General features: G+C 30.1%; 1 protein-coding gene across 3 annotated transcripts in view; it reads right to left on the bottom strand.

The window, feature by feature from the left end:
- LOC143197135 (furin-like protease 1) overlaps window positions 1–17,215 on the bottom strand; it is an 84,556-nt gene that overhangs the window by 23,566 nt on the left and 43,775 nt on the right. For all 3 annotated transcript variants that reach the window (XM_076405337.1, XM_076405339.1, XM_076405338.1), the window contains exons 3-4: window positions 8,357–8,551; window positions 8,171–8,299 (exon numbers count right to left, since the gene is read on the bottom strand). In XM_076405337.1, the coding sequence (XP_076261452.1) occupies window positions 8,171–8,299; window positions 8,357–8,551 (324 nt within the window). The remainder of the gene's footprint in view (window positions 1–8,170; window positions 8,300–8,356; window positions 8,552–17,215) is intronic.

Below are 17,215 nucleotides of genomic sequence, written 5' to 3'. Positions count from 1 at the left end.
TTTTAAATATCTGAAATTACATAATTGCATCCTTCTACGGAATGCATTTGTGAGAGAAATACGCTTTTTCGCTATTTATATCACCCACACTGTCACATATGCGAGCCGTAATAAACATAAACACTACTTACGCAGAAATTATTTAGCTTGCGCCATAAAGGCTTTATAATAAAACAAAGATAAAATATATTTTCACCGGAAAAAAGAATATTTTTCGTTGTTCAACGTTATTACCGACTCTGCTACTATATTATTCATTGAATAACTCAAAATGTTTCTCGGTTATTTATTGAATTCAAAGTAAATTTAACAATCCCCATATCGTACTCGGAAACAAGAGACGGGAAGTAGCGAGAAAAAACGAATAACATCTAAAATTCGGATATGAATTTTCAGTTTCAATTGTAAACTGTTTCCAGCGACGGAGATATATACACGACCAAAGGGCAATACGGGCCTTTGTAACAAAAACAAAAAGAACGTAGCATTTCGTGCATAATTGGTCTCGAAAATCTGCATAGCTACATCGAAATTGCCGCTCAGTCAAACAAAGCGACAAGTTTCTTTCATTTTTTTGCCGAAGCCTACCTCGATGATATTAATTTCTGACATATCAAGGTAAATTAAAAAATATCAATAGTTCACTTACATTTCAAGAAAAAAAGAACTAAAATTAATTAAATTTATTATTATTTATGAGTTCTCTTTATACATATATAGTCATCAAAATTAGGAATTTATTTCTATTTTTATTCTTTTTGCTTTTATTTCCGTTCAAATAAAGAAATGGTAATCAAAACTATAGGAATTATAAAGAATTTTACGTTGAATCGAATGGTGGTATAATAATTTTAATGTAAGATTTACTTTTGAAATTATATAACGAAAAGAGTATTTTCAAAAAATGAGCGGATTTCTGTTATTGTACATATCTTAAAAATTATAAATTCTAAAATAATTTAACATGGATTTCTGTTTCTTTCACCCTAAAATACATATATTGTGAGGGCTTTACCTTTATCCGAGAGGTAACATTTTTTAGCACTTTTTCCATATATATATATGGTCGTGAAAATTTACGATTTTTTACCATTTTCGGGTTTTTTGCTGTCATATTCGTTCAAATAATCATAGGGTAATGAAAATTACAGGGATTATAAAGAATTTTACGTTGAATCGAATGGTGTTATAATCATTTTAATGTAACGATTACTTTTGAAATTATATAACGAAAAGCGTATTTTCAAAAAATGAGTGGATTTCTGTTATTGTACATATCTTAAAAATTATAAATTCTAAAATAATTTAACATGGATTTCTGTTTCTTTCACCCTAAAATACATATATTGTGAGGGCTTTACCTTTATCCGAGAGGTAACATTTTTTAGCACTTTTTCCATATATATAGTCGTGAAAATTTACGATTTTTTTCGGGTTTTTTGCTGTCATATTCGTTCAAATAATCATAGGGTAATGAAAATTGCAGGGATTATAAAGAATTTTATGCTGAATCGAATAATTGTTGTACAATCTTCAGATTTCGAGTTATACAATGCAGTTCAAAGTTTATTCAGTTCAGTTACAGTTTTTAAAACGTCACATATTTTAAAAAGTACAAACTTATAATTATTTATTTCACCCTAAAATACATATATTTTGAGAGTTTTATCTATATCCAAGAGGTGAAAAATTATGGCACCTTTTCCATTTTTTATAGCCGTGAAAATTTGCGATTTTTGATATTATCAATGTTCTAGTTATTTCCGTTTAAATAAAGGCGGGCCAATGAAAATTACAGAGTTTTACGTTGAATAGAATGGTATTATAATAATTTTCATACAACTTTTTGTATTTAGGTTAAATAATAAAAAGAGTATTTTCTAAAAATATGTGGCTTTCATTTTAAGTCATATATCTTAAATATACATTCTACAGCAAATTAAAATGGATTTTCGTTTCTTTCACACCAATATATATATATATATATATATATATATATATATATATATATATATATATATATATATATATATATATATATATATATATATATATATATATATATATATATATATATATATATATATATCAACTTGATCTAATATCAAAGAGGTTGATTTATAAGGACTTATGGGGTGCAAATATGGGGTTGCACTAAAAATTCAAATCAACTAGTCATCCAACGCTGTCAAAATAAGGTTCTTCGATTGATTAATGCTTATCGCTATGTAACCAACGAAGAGCTGCACGATGACGTGGAAATCAATTGGATTTGCAAAGTTATCCAAGATTTCGCCTTGAAACACGAAAGAAGATTACCAAATCATACTAACGTGGAAGCAATATAACTGCTGCACAGCGCGCAGGATGTCAGGAGATTGAAGCGAACAAAACCATACGTACTTATATAAAGTGAATACCTTTAGTGTAAACTATAGCTTAAGTTATTATAATTTTATACTTGAGGAATACATATTGATGTATTTTCTCGCACTCGTTTTGCTTGTGATTTAATCCAAGTACAAATGAAATGTAGTAATACATTAATTTATAATTAAGATTGTACTAAGCGTATCTAATAAAGGTGTTTGTATAAATATTCTTTTTGAGAGACACCTTATAATTAGTAAACGTATATTATAACATACTGAATCATTAAAATTGTTTTGCTTTTAGCTTATGCGAAGGACTCATCCCGTTTTGTGGATAATTGTGTCATGTAACAGGAATATTTTGCAATGATAATCGTTTTTCGCTGGATGTGAACCGTGTCTCAAGGTAACCGATATTTTCATAACGGTTTCGGCTTGTTACTTGAAAATATAAAGCTCGTTATTAAGGCTTTTGGTCAAAGCCAGACTATAACTAATTATTCTTCCCCCGTTGAAAAGTTTATATAACGACGGAATAACAAAGTGGAATTCCTTTTTTCGAAATAACAGACTCACCACTCTGATTAATTGAGTTTGAAACCAAAACTTTGTTTATTAAGGGATTTTAAGAACCGGTTGAGCTTCAGCTTCGTTGCTCCGGCATAAATTCGGTTCCTTTTGATTTTGTTTTACGCCCGCTCGCGCCTTATTTTTCATTCTTCAATAAAATTAGGTTAGGTTCTGTTTGAAGTGTTTGGAGATAGGGCCCAGGTAAGAAAGGAGCATAAAACGGACTATGGGGGTGAACGGAAAAGAAAACAGAATGCTTGCTTATGTTCCGGCCGACATAAACTGTGAAATCTTTATGTTAGTTTCGAATCTACTTTCGTAGCGTCATATTTTTAACGACTACCAAACTAACACGGCTAGTATTTGTTGATTCTACAATAGTAATTTCTATTTACTTTTAGAAAATCTTATCAACGACACTAAAAATATACATTATAATAAAAGAGTGCCGAGAATAGGTAAATAAAACCCAAAATGTTTGTTATTTATCTACATAAGTCTATTCAAAGTAGACTAATTCCGAAATAAAACTGTGTGAAAACTGTAAAAAAAATGTGTATCTAATTCAATTGTCAAAACATTTCAGGAAGTAGTACCAGATACATATGGTGGATGCGCTTTCCATAATTTTTGCTGCCATTTCCGTTCAAACAATCGCACGATACTGAAAATTATACGGATTATAGGAAATTTTAAGCTGAATCAATAGAATGCAATATTTAGTTTTGAAGTTACATAACGAAAAGTGTTTTTTCAAAAAAGTAATGGATTTCAGTTTATGTGACATATCTTAGAAACTATACATTCTAAAGCAATTTAACATGGATTTTCGTTTCTTTCACCCCAAAATACATGTATTTTGAATGTTTTATCTTAATCCGAGAGGTAAAAAAAATTGTCACTTTTTCCATATATATAGTCATGAAAATTCGCGATTTTTTGCCATTTTCAATATTTTTGCTGCCATTTCCGATGAAATTAAGGCAGGCTAATGAAAATAACAGGGATTATAGGGAATTTTAAGCTGAATCGAATGGTGGTATAACAATGTTAATGCAATATTTAGTTTTGAAGTTACATAGTCATGAAAATTCGCGATTTTTTGCCATTTTCAATATTTTTGCTGCCATTTCCGATGAAATTAAGGCAGGCTAATGAAAATTACAGGGATTATAGGAAATTTTAAGCTGAATCGAATGGTGGTATAACAATGTTCATGCAATATTTAGTTTTGAAGTTACATAACGAAAAGTGTTTTTTCAAAAAAGTAATGGATTTCAGTATATGTGACATATCTTAGAAACTATACATTCTAAAGCAATTTAACATGGATTTTCGTTTCTTTCACCCCAAAATACATGTATTTTGAATGTTTTATCTTAATCCGAGAGGTAAAAAAAATTGTCACTTTTTCCATATATATAGTCATGAAAATTCGCGATTTTTTGCCATTTTCAATATTTTTGCTGCCATTTCCGATGAAATTAAGGCAGGCTAATGAAAATTACAGGGATTATAGGAAATTTTAAGCGGAATCGAATGGTGGTATAACAATGTTAATGCAATATTTAGTTTTGAAGTTACATAACGAAAAGTGTTTTTTCAAAAAAGTAATGGATTTCAGTTTATGTGACATATCTCAGAAACTATACATTCTAAAGCAATTTAACATGGATTTTCGTTTCTTTCACCCCAAAATACATGTATTTTGAATGTTTTACCTTAATCCGAGAGGTAAAAAAAATGGTCACTTTTTCCATATAGTCATGAAAATTCGCGATTTTTTGCCATTTTCAATATTTTTGCTGCCATTTCCGATGAAATTAAGGCAGGCTAATGAAAATTACAGGGATTATAGGAAATTTTAAGCTGAATCGAATGGTGGTATAACAATGTTAATGCAATATTTAGTTTTGAAGTTACATAACGAAAAGTGTTTTTTCAAAAAAGTAATGGATTTCAGTTTATGTGACATATCTCAGAAACTATACATTCTAAAGCAATTTAACATGGATTTTCGTTTCTTTCACCCCAAAATACATGTATTTTGAATGTTTTACCTTAATCCGAGAGGTAAAAAAAATTGTCACTTTTTCCATATAGTCATGAAAATTCGCGATTTTTTGCCATTTTCAATATTTTTGCTGCCATTTCCGATGAAATTAAGGCAGGCTAATGAAAATTACAGGGATTATAGGAAATTTTAAGCTGAATCGAATGGTGGTATAACAATGTTCATGCAATATTTAGTTTTGAAGTTACATAACGAAAAGTGTTTTTTCAAAAAAGTAATGGATTTCAGTTTATGTGACATATCTCAGAAACTATACATTCTAAAGCAATTTAACATGGATTTTCGTTTCTTTCACCCCAAAATACATGTATTTTGAATGTTTTACCTTAATCCGAGAGGTAAAAAAAATGGTCACTTTTTCCATATAGTCATGAAAATTCGCGATTTTTTGCCATTTTCAATATTTTTGCTGCCATTTCCGATGAAATTAAGGCAGGCTAATGAAAATTACAGGGATTATAGGAAATTTTAAGCGGAATCGAATGGTGGTATAACAATGTTAATGCAATATTTAGTTTTGAAGTTACATAACGAAAAGTGTTTTTTCAAAAAAGTAATGGATTTCAGTTTATGTGACATATCTCAGAAACTATACATTCTAAAGCAATTTAACATGGATTTTCGTTTCTTTCACCCCAAAATACATGTATTTTGAATGTTTTACCTTAATCCGAGAGGTAAAAAAAATTGTCACTTTTTCCATATATATAGTCATGAAAATTCGCGATTTTTTGCCATTTTCAATATTTTTGCTGTCATTTCCGATGAAATGAAGGCAGGCTAATGAAAATTACAGGGCTTATAGGGAATTTTAAGCTGAATCGAATGGTGGTATAACAATGTTCATGCAATATTTAGTTTTGAAGTTACATAACGAAAAGTGTTTTTTCAAAAAAGTAATGGATTTCAGTATATGTGACATATCTTAGAAACTATACATTCTAAAGCAATTTAACATGGATTTTCGTTTCTTTCACCCCAAAATACATGTATTTTGAATGTTTTATCTTAATCCGAGAGGTAAAAAAAATTGTCACTTTTTCCATATATATAGTCATGAAAATTCGCGATTTTTTGCCATTTTCAATATTTTTGCTGTCATTTCCGATGAAAAGAAGGCAGGCTAATGAAAATTACAGGGCTTATAGGGAATTTTAAGCTGAATCGAATGGTGATATAACAATGTTCATGCAATATTTAGTTTTGAAGTTACATAACGAAAAGTGTTTTTTCAAAAAAGTAATGGATTTCAGTATATGTGACATATCTTAGAAACTATACATTCTAAAGCAATTTAACATGGATTTTCGTTTCTTTCACCCCAAAATACATGTATTTTGAATGTTTTATCTTAATCCGAGAGGTAAAAAAAATTGTCACTTTTTCCATATATATAGTCATGAAAATTCGCGATTTTTTGCCATTTTCAATATTTTTGCTGCCATTTCCGATGAAATTAAGGCAGGCTAATGAAAATTACAGGGATTATAGGGAATTTTAAGCTGAATCGAATGGTGGTATAACAATGTTAATGCAATATTTAGTTTTGAAGTTACATAACGAAAAGTGTTTTTTCAAAAAAGTAATGGATTTCAGTTTATGTGACATATCTCAGAAACTATACATTCTAAAGCAATTTAACATGGATTTTCGTTTCTTTCACCCCAAAAAACATGTATTTTGAATGTTTTACCTTAATCCGAGAGGTAAAAAAAATTGTCACTTTTTCCATATATATAGTCATGAAAATTCGCGATTTTTTGCCATTTTCAATATTTTTGCTGCCATTTCCGATGAAATTAAGGCAGGCTAATGAAAATTACAGGGATTATAGGAAATTTTAAGCTGAATCGAATGGTGGTATAACAATGTTCATGCAATATTTAGTTTTGAAGTTACATAACGAAAAGTGTTTTTTCAAAAAAGTAATGGATTTCAGTATATGTGACATATCTTAGAAACTATACATTCTAAAGCAATTTAACATGGATTTTCGTTTCTTTCACCCCAAAATACATATATTTTGAATGTTTTATCAGGCTAATGAAAATTACAGGGATTATAGGAAATTTTAAGCTGAATCGAATGGTGGTATAACAATGTTAATGTATTTTGAAAGTTTTATCTTGAAAGTAATACGAGAGGTAAGAATGACTTGCCTTAACTTGCCAACAAAAACGATTTTTAAATGGTCAATCTCTGACTAACTCCTTTTTTGGCATAACATATCGTAAAAACTACACCAAATGAAAACCACCAATAAAAAATAAATGAAATTGTAGTCGTAACAACAAACTTGTAAGGTTAACTGGTCCATTATGGAGGCGAACTTTTAGTTTTGGACTTAATTAGGGAGACTTAAGCCTATTATTTAGGAAAAAAAAGGAATCCCACTTTGTTATTCTGATAATATATAAACTTTCTAACACTGGAGGGGGTATAATTATTATAGTCTTCCTTTGTACGAAAGTTCCATAACGAGTTTTACAATTTCCAGCTTCAAGACAATGTCATTTATTATCAAGCGGTCATAAAAAGTAACTCCTTTATTTATTTATTAATAACAACGGGGAAAGAACCTCAGTTGAAACTTCTCCGTATATTATGAGGAAGATCTTACAATACTAAATTCTATTGCATTCAAAACTTAATCATTGTTATGCGACAGAAGTACATTCGAATTGTACAAGTCTTTTAGTTTCCATTTGTAATTAAAACTATATTAGAGCTGGGTTATAGTTAATTATTACTTTTTGATGAAAATCTCCTAAAACTTACACAATAACTGAATGCTCGAAATTAATTAAGACAAATATTGCGACTGGGAATTAATTTTGATGGATTTACTTTAGATTCTGTGCTATAATAACCCGGAGAGTACTAGTTATGGTAAGTTTTGATGTCTTTATAATTAATTAAGAGAAAAGTGATCTATGTTCTGTTGGTTTTAAAATTTGAGTCTAATATAAATCACGAAAAACGATCTGGTCACCCTTATATTTGAAATACAGTCCTACACCATCCTTTAATTATATCTCCGAAAATATTTAATAGTCAAAAACCTGTAAAATGAATTCCCGGTCTTTAACAACTACGTATTTATTTAAATATAACATGCAATAAAAATTAAGCGACAATTCAACTGTGAACTTACATAATTTTTAACCAAATCCGGATGATCTTTCTCCAAACCATCATCTAAAATGGTCACCACAGCACCTTTGCCTGTTATACCAGCTATCCAAGCTGGTACAACGTTCATATCCAAGCCACCACCTCGGTTCTGAAGTAAAACAACCGAGTTAATATACATTCTTGATGTCATCCACCGTCTGCTTACCAGATACCACATATTCGGCCATTTTGGATCTGAATCCTGAAGATGTAAGTCTCGTTTCACTCGCTTCTTGACCTTTTGCTGGGCCGCCCATTGTACACGCGTATCGACAGCCAATCGAACCCTTTTCTCTGGGTTTACTTCTAACGATCGCTTGGCTACACCACTATGAGAAAAAAAGTAGTGATCTTCGAATATCTAAAACAAAAGAACAAAAACGGTTGTTACTAGGAACATTAAAATATCAAACGCGAAAAGGACTAGACACTTTAAATGATTTATCACCGTGAACATTTTAAATCGTTACCATCATATGGATTCTCTTTTTTTGTCATGAATACATGTAGTCCAGATAAATAGGCCTTTTTCAGTTCAAAGAGGTCCTGAGAACTATACAGAAACTTCCATTAAGGGAATTATGCCAGGGAAAGTTCAAAGCAAAGTAAAATGTATTTTGACAGTCTCTGTTATCTGCACCAGCATACGAGAGATATAAGTAAAATATATATCCTTTTATTATATCTCAATAATATATATATATATATATATATATATATATATATAAAATAACAGGAAGGCTTGTTAAAATAAATTACAGGATAATTGGCTTAAATTTGTATCGCCGAACATACAAGGTTCACTCTAAAATAAATAGAAAAACATTGTATTTCCATTTATTTTAATGAATGACATTTATTGTTATTAATTTATGATGAATTCAGGCTCTGATAGTATTAGAAGAATATTTTATATAAATAATTAAATAGTCATCGTCGTTTAATCTTCTGAACACACCTTGTATACATTTCAGAAATTATTCCTGTTGTATTTCACGCAGAATTTATTTTAAAAAAATGTTTGTTAACTTTTAAATATTCAAACATACGGTTGATATGATATATATTCATATGAAAATAATTTGAATACGAAAAAAAATTAGAACGATTGAAGCTTTAAAAAATATATATTTTATACAAAACATCACATCGCGTATACAAGAAGACGCTTTTTTTTCTCGGTTGTTTCGATATTTTTTCAAGGGCAGATATTTTCTTGGATCCTTTTTTTTTCGCCAGAAACAATTTCTTCGTTGAGTGATTTAAGATGCTGAACTTTTCCGCCCTATATTATTATTTTTTAAAGAATTCAAAAATATACCTCCGTTGAGAATTGACGAATCGACAACAGAATTTGTTACTGTTCTTTTAAATATTATAATTGCTTCTAATTGATTTTTTATCTTTTATATATTTTATGGACCAAAATTATAGATATTATGAACAACGAATCTTTTTTGGAGAACAAATATGCTGCAAAACAATATGAACATCTAATATCTACAAGAAATTCGTCAGAATTAAACAAGGAGACGAATATTAAAGATGAATTAAACAGAAATGCTTCTCTATGTTTATTTCAAGCATCGATAAAGACACTTCAAGTATCTAAGGATATAATAACTGGCTGCATTTTCTCAAAGTAACAGCATTCTGTTTATCTTTAAGAAACCTCTAAAATTGTTCAAACTTCAAGAAAATAACAGATAGTAAACAATAACCTGATGACTACCCTTGGTCATCCTTTAATCCTTTAAAATTCCCACTACCACTATCAATACTTTATTGTAATATCATGAAACCGTTTTACGTCACCAATTAACCAGAAATCGTTTTATCATATACGTGCAAATTCTTTTTTTACCTTTTCATAAGCAATATATAATTATGCTAAATATATTATTGATCTCTTACCGATCTGTTTACCTAGAACTTGTTATAGCATCGATTATTTTATGGTTCCGATGAAGAAATTACCTAACGGAAACCGAGTATATTTTTTCGAAGCATAGTGCGGGTTTATATAGAAATGAATTAAAGTGAACTACTAGGAAATAAAAATGAATCAGATACGGAGGAAGGAAGATGGTAGCCTTCTGAATGTTAGAGAACTCGAATGGTGATTCACGGAAACAAGTGAATTGATTTTTTGAAAGTATCAAGGTTAATGTAAATATTTCTGTACTAGGAAATGAATAATAAGTAACGATGATGTGTTTGAGAACATATTCATTTATTATTTTAGTAGAATTGACTTAGTTAAATCATTTGAAGAATTACAATACAATAGATGACGAAGATGCATGGAAGAATCATAGAAGAAGTTGTAATTGCGACTGTGGTGTTTATACAAATTATGCAACAAAACCCATCACATATCCCAGACATTGTCTTTCGTGATCTCGTGACTGAGCATCGATCAGTTAACTGATTAAACTAATGACGTTACCTTTATATTTATGTGTTTGAATGTTGTACGGACTGTTACCTTTCAAACAAGCTATAGTATGGCTTCATTGAATCAATATTACTATAGATATACCATTTTAAAGCAATTTATTAGAAAAAACCAAATTACATTTTCTCAACTTTATACTCTAATTAAAAAAAGTGCTTTCTATTATATCGTAAACAAAATAAAAGTTAAATCAGATAGAGATTCTGGATTAATTAATCTAACAACGAGATCAAAAATAAAATAACAACAGTACTGAAAATTCTGATAGAACACAATCGGATTTCTTGTTAATTACGAATTACGAGATAATAAAAAGGTTTCTGTTAATTATCAGACATTCAACAATGCAGTTTTCGGTCGCTTTTCCGTGATCCAGAATGGAATAAGCAAAAAATTTAGCCGACATTAGACTTGTGGACTGGAAAAATGTTCGGAACGTACCATTCGAAAAATATCGGAGAAAAGTTTGCGTATCTATCGGCATTGGTAATTTAAATTCTACTTAGTTACTGAAATGTAATCGAATTTGTCTATATGGAACGAAGAATCGAACTATAACAAAGCTAATGAAAATACTTGCGAATTTCGACATCTTTTTGGGTGGAAAATCAAAGTCCGATAATTCGATTCGAACACAATTTCGTTCAACACAGAATGCCATCATACGAGATAGTTATGCAGCAAATTACTTTAATTATACTCGAATAGTGGATATACTCAATCAGCTTCATATCGATACGCCTGATCTATATACTAATACGCTAAACTCACCCCCTGGCATGGTGCACAAAACTAAAATTTATTTGTAAATTGCACTACAAATACATAAAATTAAATTAAATAAAAAGTATCCATGGTCAGGCAACCACCCGTACATCAATTCTCCATATCTATTTTATCGGTATGTTCGTACTACTCGGCAGTGTTGCCAACTCTATATTTTATACGGCAGATTGACTGTTTCTGTCAGAAGTTCGTATCAAAGGTCGTGTTACTATGATTTAAATATTAACAATTGTTTTAAATTGTTAAGCAATGCTATTTAAGGTTTTGTATTATTCTGTATTTTGGAATTATTACAGTATTTTGGGGAATATCGAAGTAAGCTCAGATAAAAATATAAAGACCGCAGAAACATACGTGAAAACTTTATGATAAAACAGATTAACAAAAGTCGAAAATAAGAAAAATTAGAGAGGACAAGTAGATTTATCCAAATATAGATTATAGAGGAACATGCTATATACATAACAGGTCAAATGAAAAGTCCTCGGCCTACCATAGTAAAACACATTTTTTTGGCAAAATTAGTTTTTTTATTCAACATAATTCCCTTCAAGGCTGATACATTGATTATAACGATCCTCCAACTTTTTGATATCATTTTTGTAGTACGATTTGTCCTTTGCTTCAAAATAGGCCTCAGTTTCGGCGATCACCTCTTCATTCGACGAACATTTCTTCCCAGCGTGCATTCTTTTCAGATCTGAGAACAGGAAATAGTCCCCGTGGGCCAGATCTGGAGAATGCGGTGGATGAGGAAGCAATTCGAAGCCCAATTTATGGATTTTTGCCATCGTTTTCACTGACTTGTGACACGGTGCATTGTCTTGGTGAAGCAGAACTTTCTTTTTCTTCAAATGCGGCCGTTTTCCGCCGATTTCGTCCTTCAAACGGTCCAATAACGCTACTGAATAGTCGCTGTTAATGGTCCATTCTTTTTTAAGGTAGTCAATGAAAATTATTCCATGCGCATCCCAAAATACAGACGCTATAACCTTGCCAGCCGACTGTTACGTTTTCCCACGCTTTGGGGCGGGTTCATCGTATATAGTCCACTCGGATGACTGTCGATTGGACTTTGGAGTGAAATGATGCCATGTTTCATCCATTGCCACATATTGACGCAAAAACTCGGATTTATTACGCTTGATCATCTTCAAACACTGCTCCGAATCATCAACTCGTCGTTGTTTTTGGTCAAAAGTAAGCTCACACGCCACCTACTTTGCACAGAGCTTTCTCATACCCAAATATTCGTGAATGATATGATGTACACGTTCAGTTGATATATTTAGAATGTCTGCTATTTCATTCAATTTCAATTTACGGTCATTCAAAATCATTTTGTAGATTTTTTAAATGTTTTCGTCGGTAAGAACTTCTTTTGGGCGTTCTGCAACCTTGTTCACCGTCCTCGGTGCTCATTTCACCAAGTCTAAACTTAGCATACCAATCCTTGATGGTTGATTTTCCTGGGTTAGTGTCCGGAAACTCGGCATCAAGCCAAAGTTTTTGTTTCAACTGTATTTTTTCCCATCAAGAAGTCATATTTTCTCAACACGCGAAATTCCTTTATATCCATTTTTTTCACAATAACAAAAATTGCTTCACTCAAAATGCTATAATTCACAAACTAATCATCCGACAGCTGTCAAATTTATACACGCATCTTTTGAGGGTTAGAGCTAACTAAAAAACATATGGATTTAATTCTAGTAGAGCTATCAATGTGTCAGGCCGGGGACTTTTCAATTGACCTGTTATGCTATACTGTATACATTTATGCCAATGAACGTTTTCAAACAGTATAATATTGTAAAAATTTGAAGTAATTTTAAGGTAGGAATAATTTTTAGTATACTAACATATTTTCTCAATTTATTTTGATTTTTGTTCGAATTTTGAATATTCCAATAATATTAAGCTCGGTATAACATAAAAACAGTTTTCATTAAATAAATGGACTGTTTTAAACATCCATTAATTTAATTATCGTGGAAATATTTATTATAAACGCAATAAAAAGTTATTAGTGCGAATTTTTTGTGTAAATGAATCCAATTATAGATATACTAAAACGCCTAAATTTATTTTGAAAAAAAAAACTACCGATATATTGGGTATATAAGGTTTTCGGTACGTATTTATTCACATGATCCTTGTTGTTTACAAAATAATTATGAAGGTCGATTATTTACCGATACAAACTTGTATTTAAACACAGTATAAACAAAATATATTCACACATTGTCTATAATTCTATGTTCTAAAGATCCAGTTATGCTGTTTACCCAGCAAATTTGTGTAAGGCAACAATATGTAAATGTAAATATACAGTGAGGAACATAACTAGCATTATTTCAGACGTAACCTAAACGGCCACAAGAGTTTAGGTAACTTTTTAAATTTGTTTACACACAATATAGCCGTGTTGACAGTTGTTGCCATTAGTTAAACGGACGCAAGGCCCGAGTTCGAGTCATAGATAAGGCCTCAGCTTTCAACTTGTTAATCCCGAGCTTTCATGCTAGAGCAGAGCAGTAGTAAGAGGTGCCTTTTTTTAGAGTAAATATGCTGAAGAATTTCTATTTTAAGGCGTCCTTTAGATACAAGGTTTAAAAACGCGTGTTCCTTTTCACCATTCGACTCGATCAAAAACCAATTTAGCCATCAACGGTGTTGAGTAATTAATGAAAATTGGAGGAAATTATAATTTGGATAGATGAAAAATCGATTCCTGTTCGGGGTGAAAATATAAACAGGAAAACTGTTAGATATGTTTACCCGGCAAATTCTTAGCCTTTCGACTAATGAAAACTATAAACGTGACTTTATTGTGAACGCATTATACACATATCCTAGGGACTAATGAATAATAGCGTTTGGTACGCCATACAGGAACTTTATAATCCCAAATCTCGCAAACCTAAATAGATTAGATCTAATATCAAACTAAATCGTTGAAGATCATTAACAGCGAAATTCCCTATTTATTACCGGGGGTAATTAAAAAGTTTTCTCATAAATATAACGGGCAATTTAAGAGTGACACTCTATATAACAAAAATTTCAACTGAGATTTATTTTTCGATTTCCATCACAACCTCACACAAAACATTCATTTAATAAAGCCTATTAAGGCCAGTTTATTTTCTTAACAATGTTACAAACAGTACTTTAAAAAATATTTCATCAGCTATTTTTATTGCACCCAATATCAGATATAATATAGAGATGTCAAACTATATACTTAAATATGTATGTTAGAACTAACTTTACTAGATTTGAATCTCTTTCTTTATATTTATTTTTCCTTGTTAAGATTGACAAAAAAACACCAACATTTTCCTATTGGCTTAGTTATTTAAACTCGATATAGATTTTAAATAACTTTCCAATATCAGATATTATAGAAACAAATCGAAAAATATGCATAAATATGTAAATCAAAGGTAAATTTAAAGGGATTTACCCCTCTTTCAATTAGTTCTTGTTTTTAATGATGGTGTGAAACATACATTTTTAACATTAAAACAAAAACCTTAAAATTAATTCACTGGACCAATACAAGTCATAATGACGTTATATAAATAATTTACAGCAATATAATATTTTCCATGCTAAAATAAAAATGAAAACTCAATTATCTTGTAAAATAAATAAAATATATATATATAATATTTTTCCATTTACATAAAAAGTCGATGTAGATTTTAAATAACCTTTCAATTTAAATCTATTTTAAATGAAATAAACTACACTTAACGTATGACATGCATTAAACTACCCGACTGTGTGTTTTCTACAAAATAAAATCACGATATTCATTACATATAGCAGGAAAACATTCGATACGAACTAAATCAATATTAACTAACATTAAATGATTTTATTTTATTAAATGTGCCACTTAAAAATACTTGCTTGTAATAAATATATGTTATACTAAATAATCGCCTGTTGCTGAAACATTATGAACGAATCTTGTCACAGCAGAATACATTTGTTGTCAGAAAGATAGCAGAAAGTGATAAAAACAAATGGACCTTGCTTAAAACTCATTGTTTGATTATAAACAGCGAATACAGAATTTTTACTTTCTTAAATCAAATTTAAATCTGGGGTATGTTTGATGTTTGGTTTAAAGATAATTTTAAGTTTTTGTTTGATAATTTAAAATTATGTGATATAACGAGAACAAATTAAAGATTCCTGAAGAAGGATATGGTCAATAATATTAAAATTTAAAACATAAAAGTACCCATTTTTATATTTCAGGAAAAGTTATTTCGATTTTTCTTAGATGAGTGCAATTTCCAGAAATAGTTATTCAATGAAGCCATACTATAGCGCTATTGAAAGGTAATAGTTCATAAAACATTCTGGACAGTCGTTTACTCGGTCAAAAGCTATTGCGTTTTGAAAATGGAGATTACAGAAGGTAATTTAACAATAAAATTTAGAATGAAACATTTTTTGAAGCAATTTATAAATAAAACCTTATCAGTTTACGTAAACCTTTGTATTTGTCCACGAAATAAATGTTTTAAATAATGTTAGTTAGATTAGAATAAAACGTAAACAATACCTAAAATAACTAATGAATTCTCATTTCGGTTAGATCAAAATATCGTACGCCTAGTATGATATGAATTAAATTAAAGTGACAGAATGTTTTTTTGATTCCGAAAAAAAAGCAGCAGGTCTCCATCGTCGAATGTAAAAGTTAATCAGCCGAATGTTCAACTTCGACGAAACCAAGTTTAATTAAATCGGTTAGCGTGGTGGTTTTTTTTTCCTATGTATCGAGAAAGTTAACAAATATCGAGATAAATAAAAGGGATCCCTTTAATAGTTTCCGTATATATATTTTTTAACTTTTCCTGAGTATTTGGTATGTATGTTTAGATAATTACATAAACCGCAGTATAAAACAACATCGAGATAAAACAGCAATCGTTTCTCTGCTTGTTTTCCCTCGTCTCTTTTGCCAACCGAAATAAAGTCGAAAATAGTTGTTTGTTGGAAATGTAAATAACGGGAGTCTTTTTTCTTACTTTTGGCGAAAAAAAAAACGAGGAAAAATGAGGAGAGCAAAGCTACCGTTTATGAATATTTAGTATCACCGCCGAACATTGTAAAGTTAATTGAATAAAAGCTTCTGAAATGAAAATTTGTTCTTTGCTCAAAATCGGATCGAAATTACTCAAGTAAAATATGTTTATAGAAATAATTACAGGTTGTTATTAATAAACACGTTACGCACGTAATATTATTAATTAGCCTTGAAAATTGTCCGACGTTTTTGTCAAAGCTCAGTTTTCAATAAAAGAGGAAATTATCAAGCATTCAAGAGCGATTTTTCTCTTTTTTTTTCCCCATCAGTTTTATTAAGTTGCGAGACGGATTCTTCTTTACTTCGTACAATAAAAACGAAAATTGTCTTCTTTAGAAACATTTTAAAAACGAATAATAAAAGTTCAAATGCCATCGAGCTTATTACATTTTATACCGTCCAAGTTACTCCAGACTCGTTTGAAAAAAAAATCGCAAATTCCCATTATTCCTTTTAAATTAAAACATGTATCAAAATTTATTTTCATCAATTTATTGGAAACACCATCTTCAAACAAGGTAACAAAAAAAATCACACAGGGACTTATCTGGTAAGTACGGTGTCCAGTATATTTTATGTCTAAAATATTAATCATAATTTTATAAACGCATTCTGTTTGATGGGATTGGAAAGAAATTGTTCATCATTAGCTGTTTCAACTTGTCCAA

Source organism: Rhynchophorus ferrugineus, unplaced genomic scaffold (assembly GCF_030347505.1).
Source record: "Rhynchophorus ferrugineus isolate W39M unplaced genomic scaffold, kcgeb_rfMv2 rfM5, whole genome shotgun sequence".
NCBI lineage: Eukaryota > Metazoa > Arthropoda > Insecta > Coleoptera > Curculionidae > Rhynchophorus > Rhynchophorus ferrugineus.
This window is presented reverse-complemented; position numbering and strand designations above follow the sequence as displayed.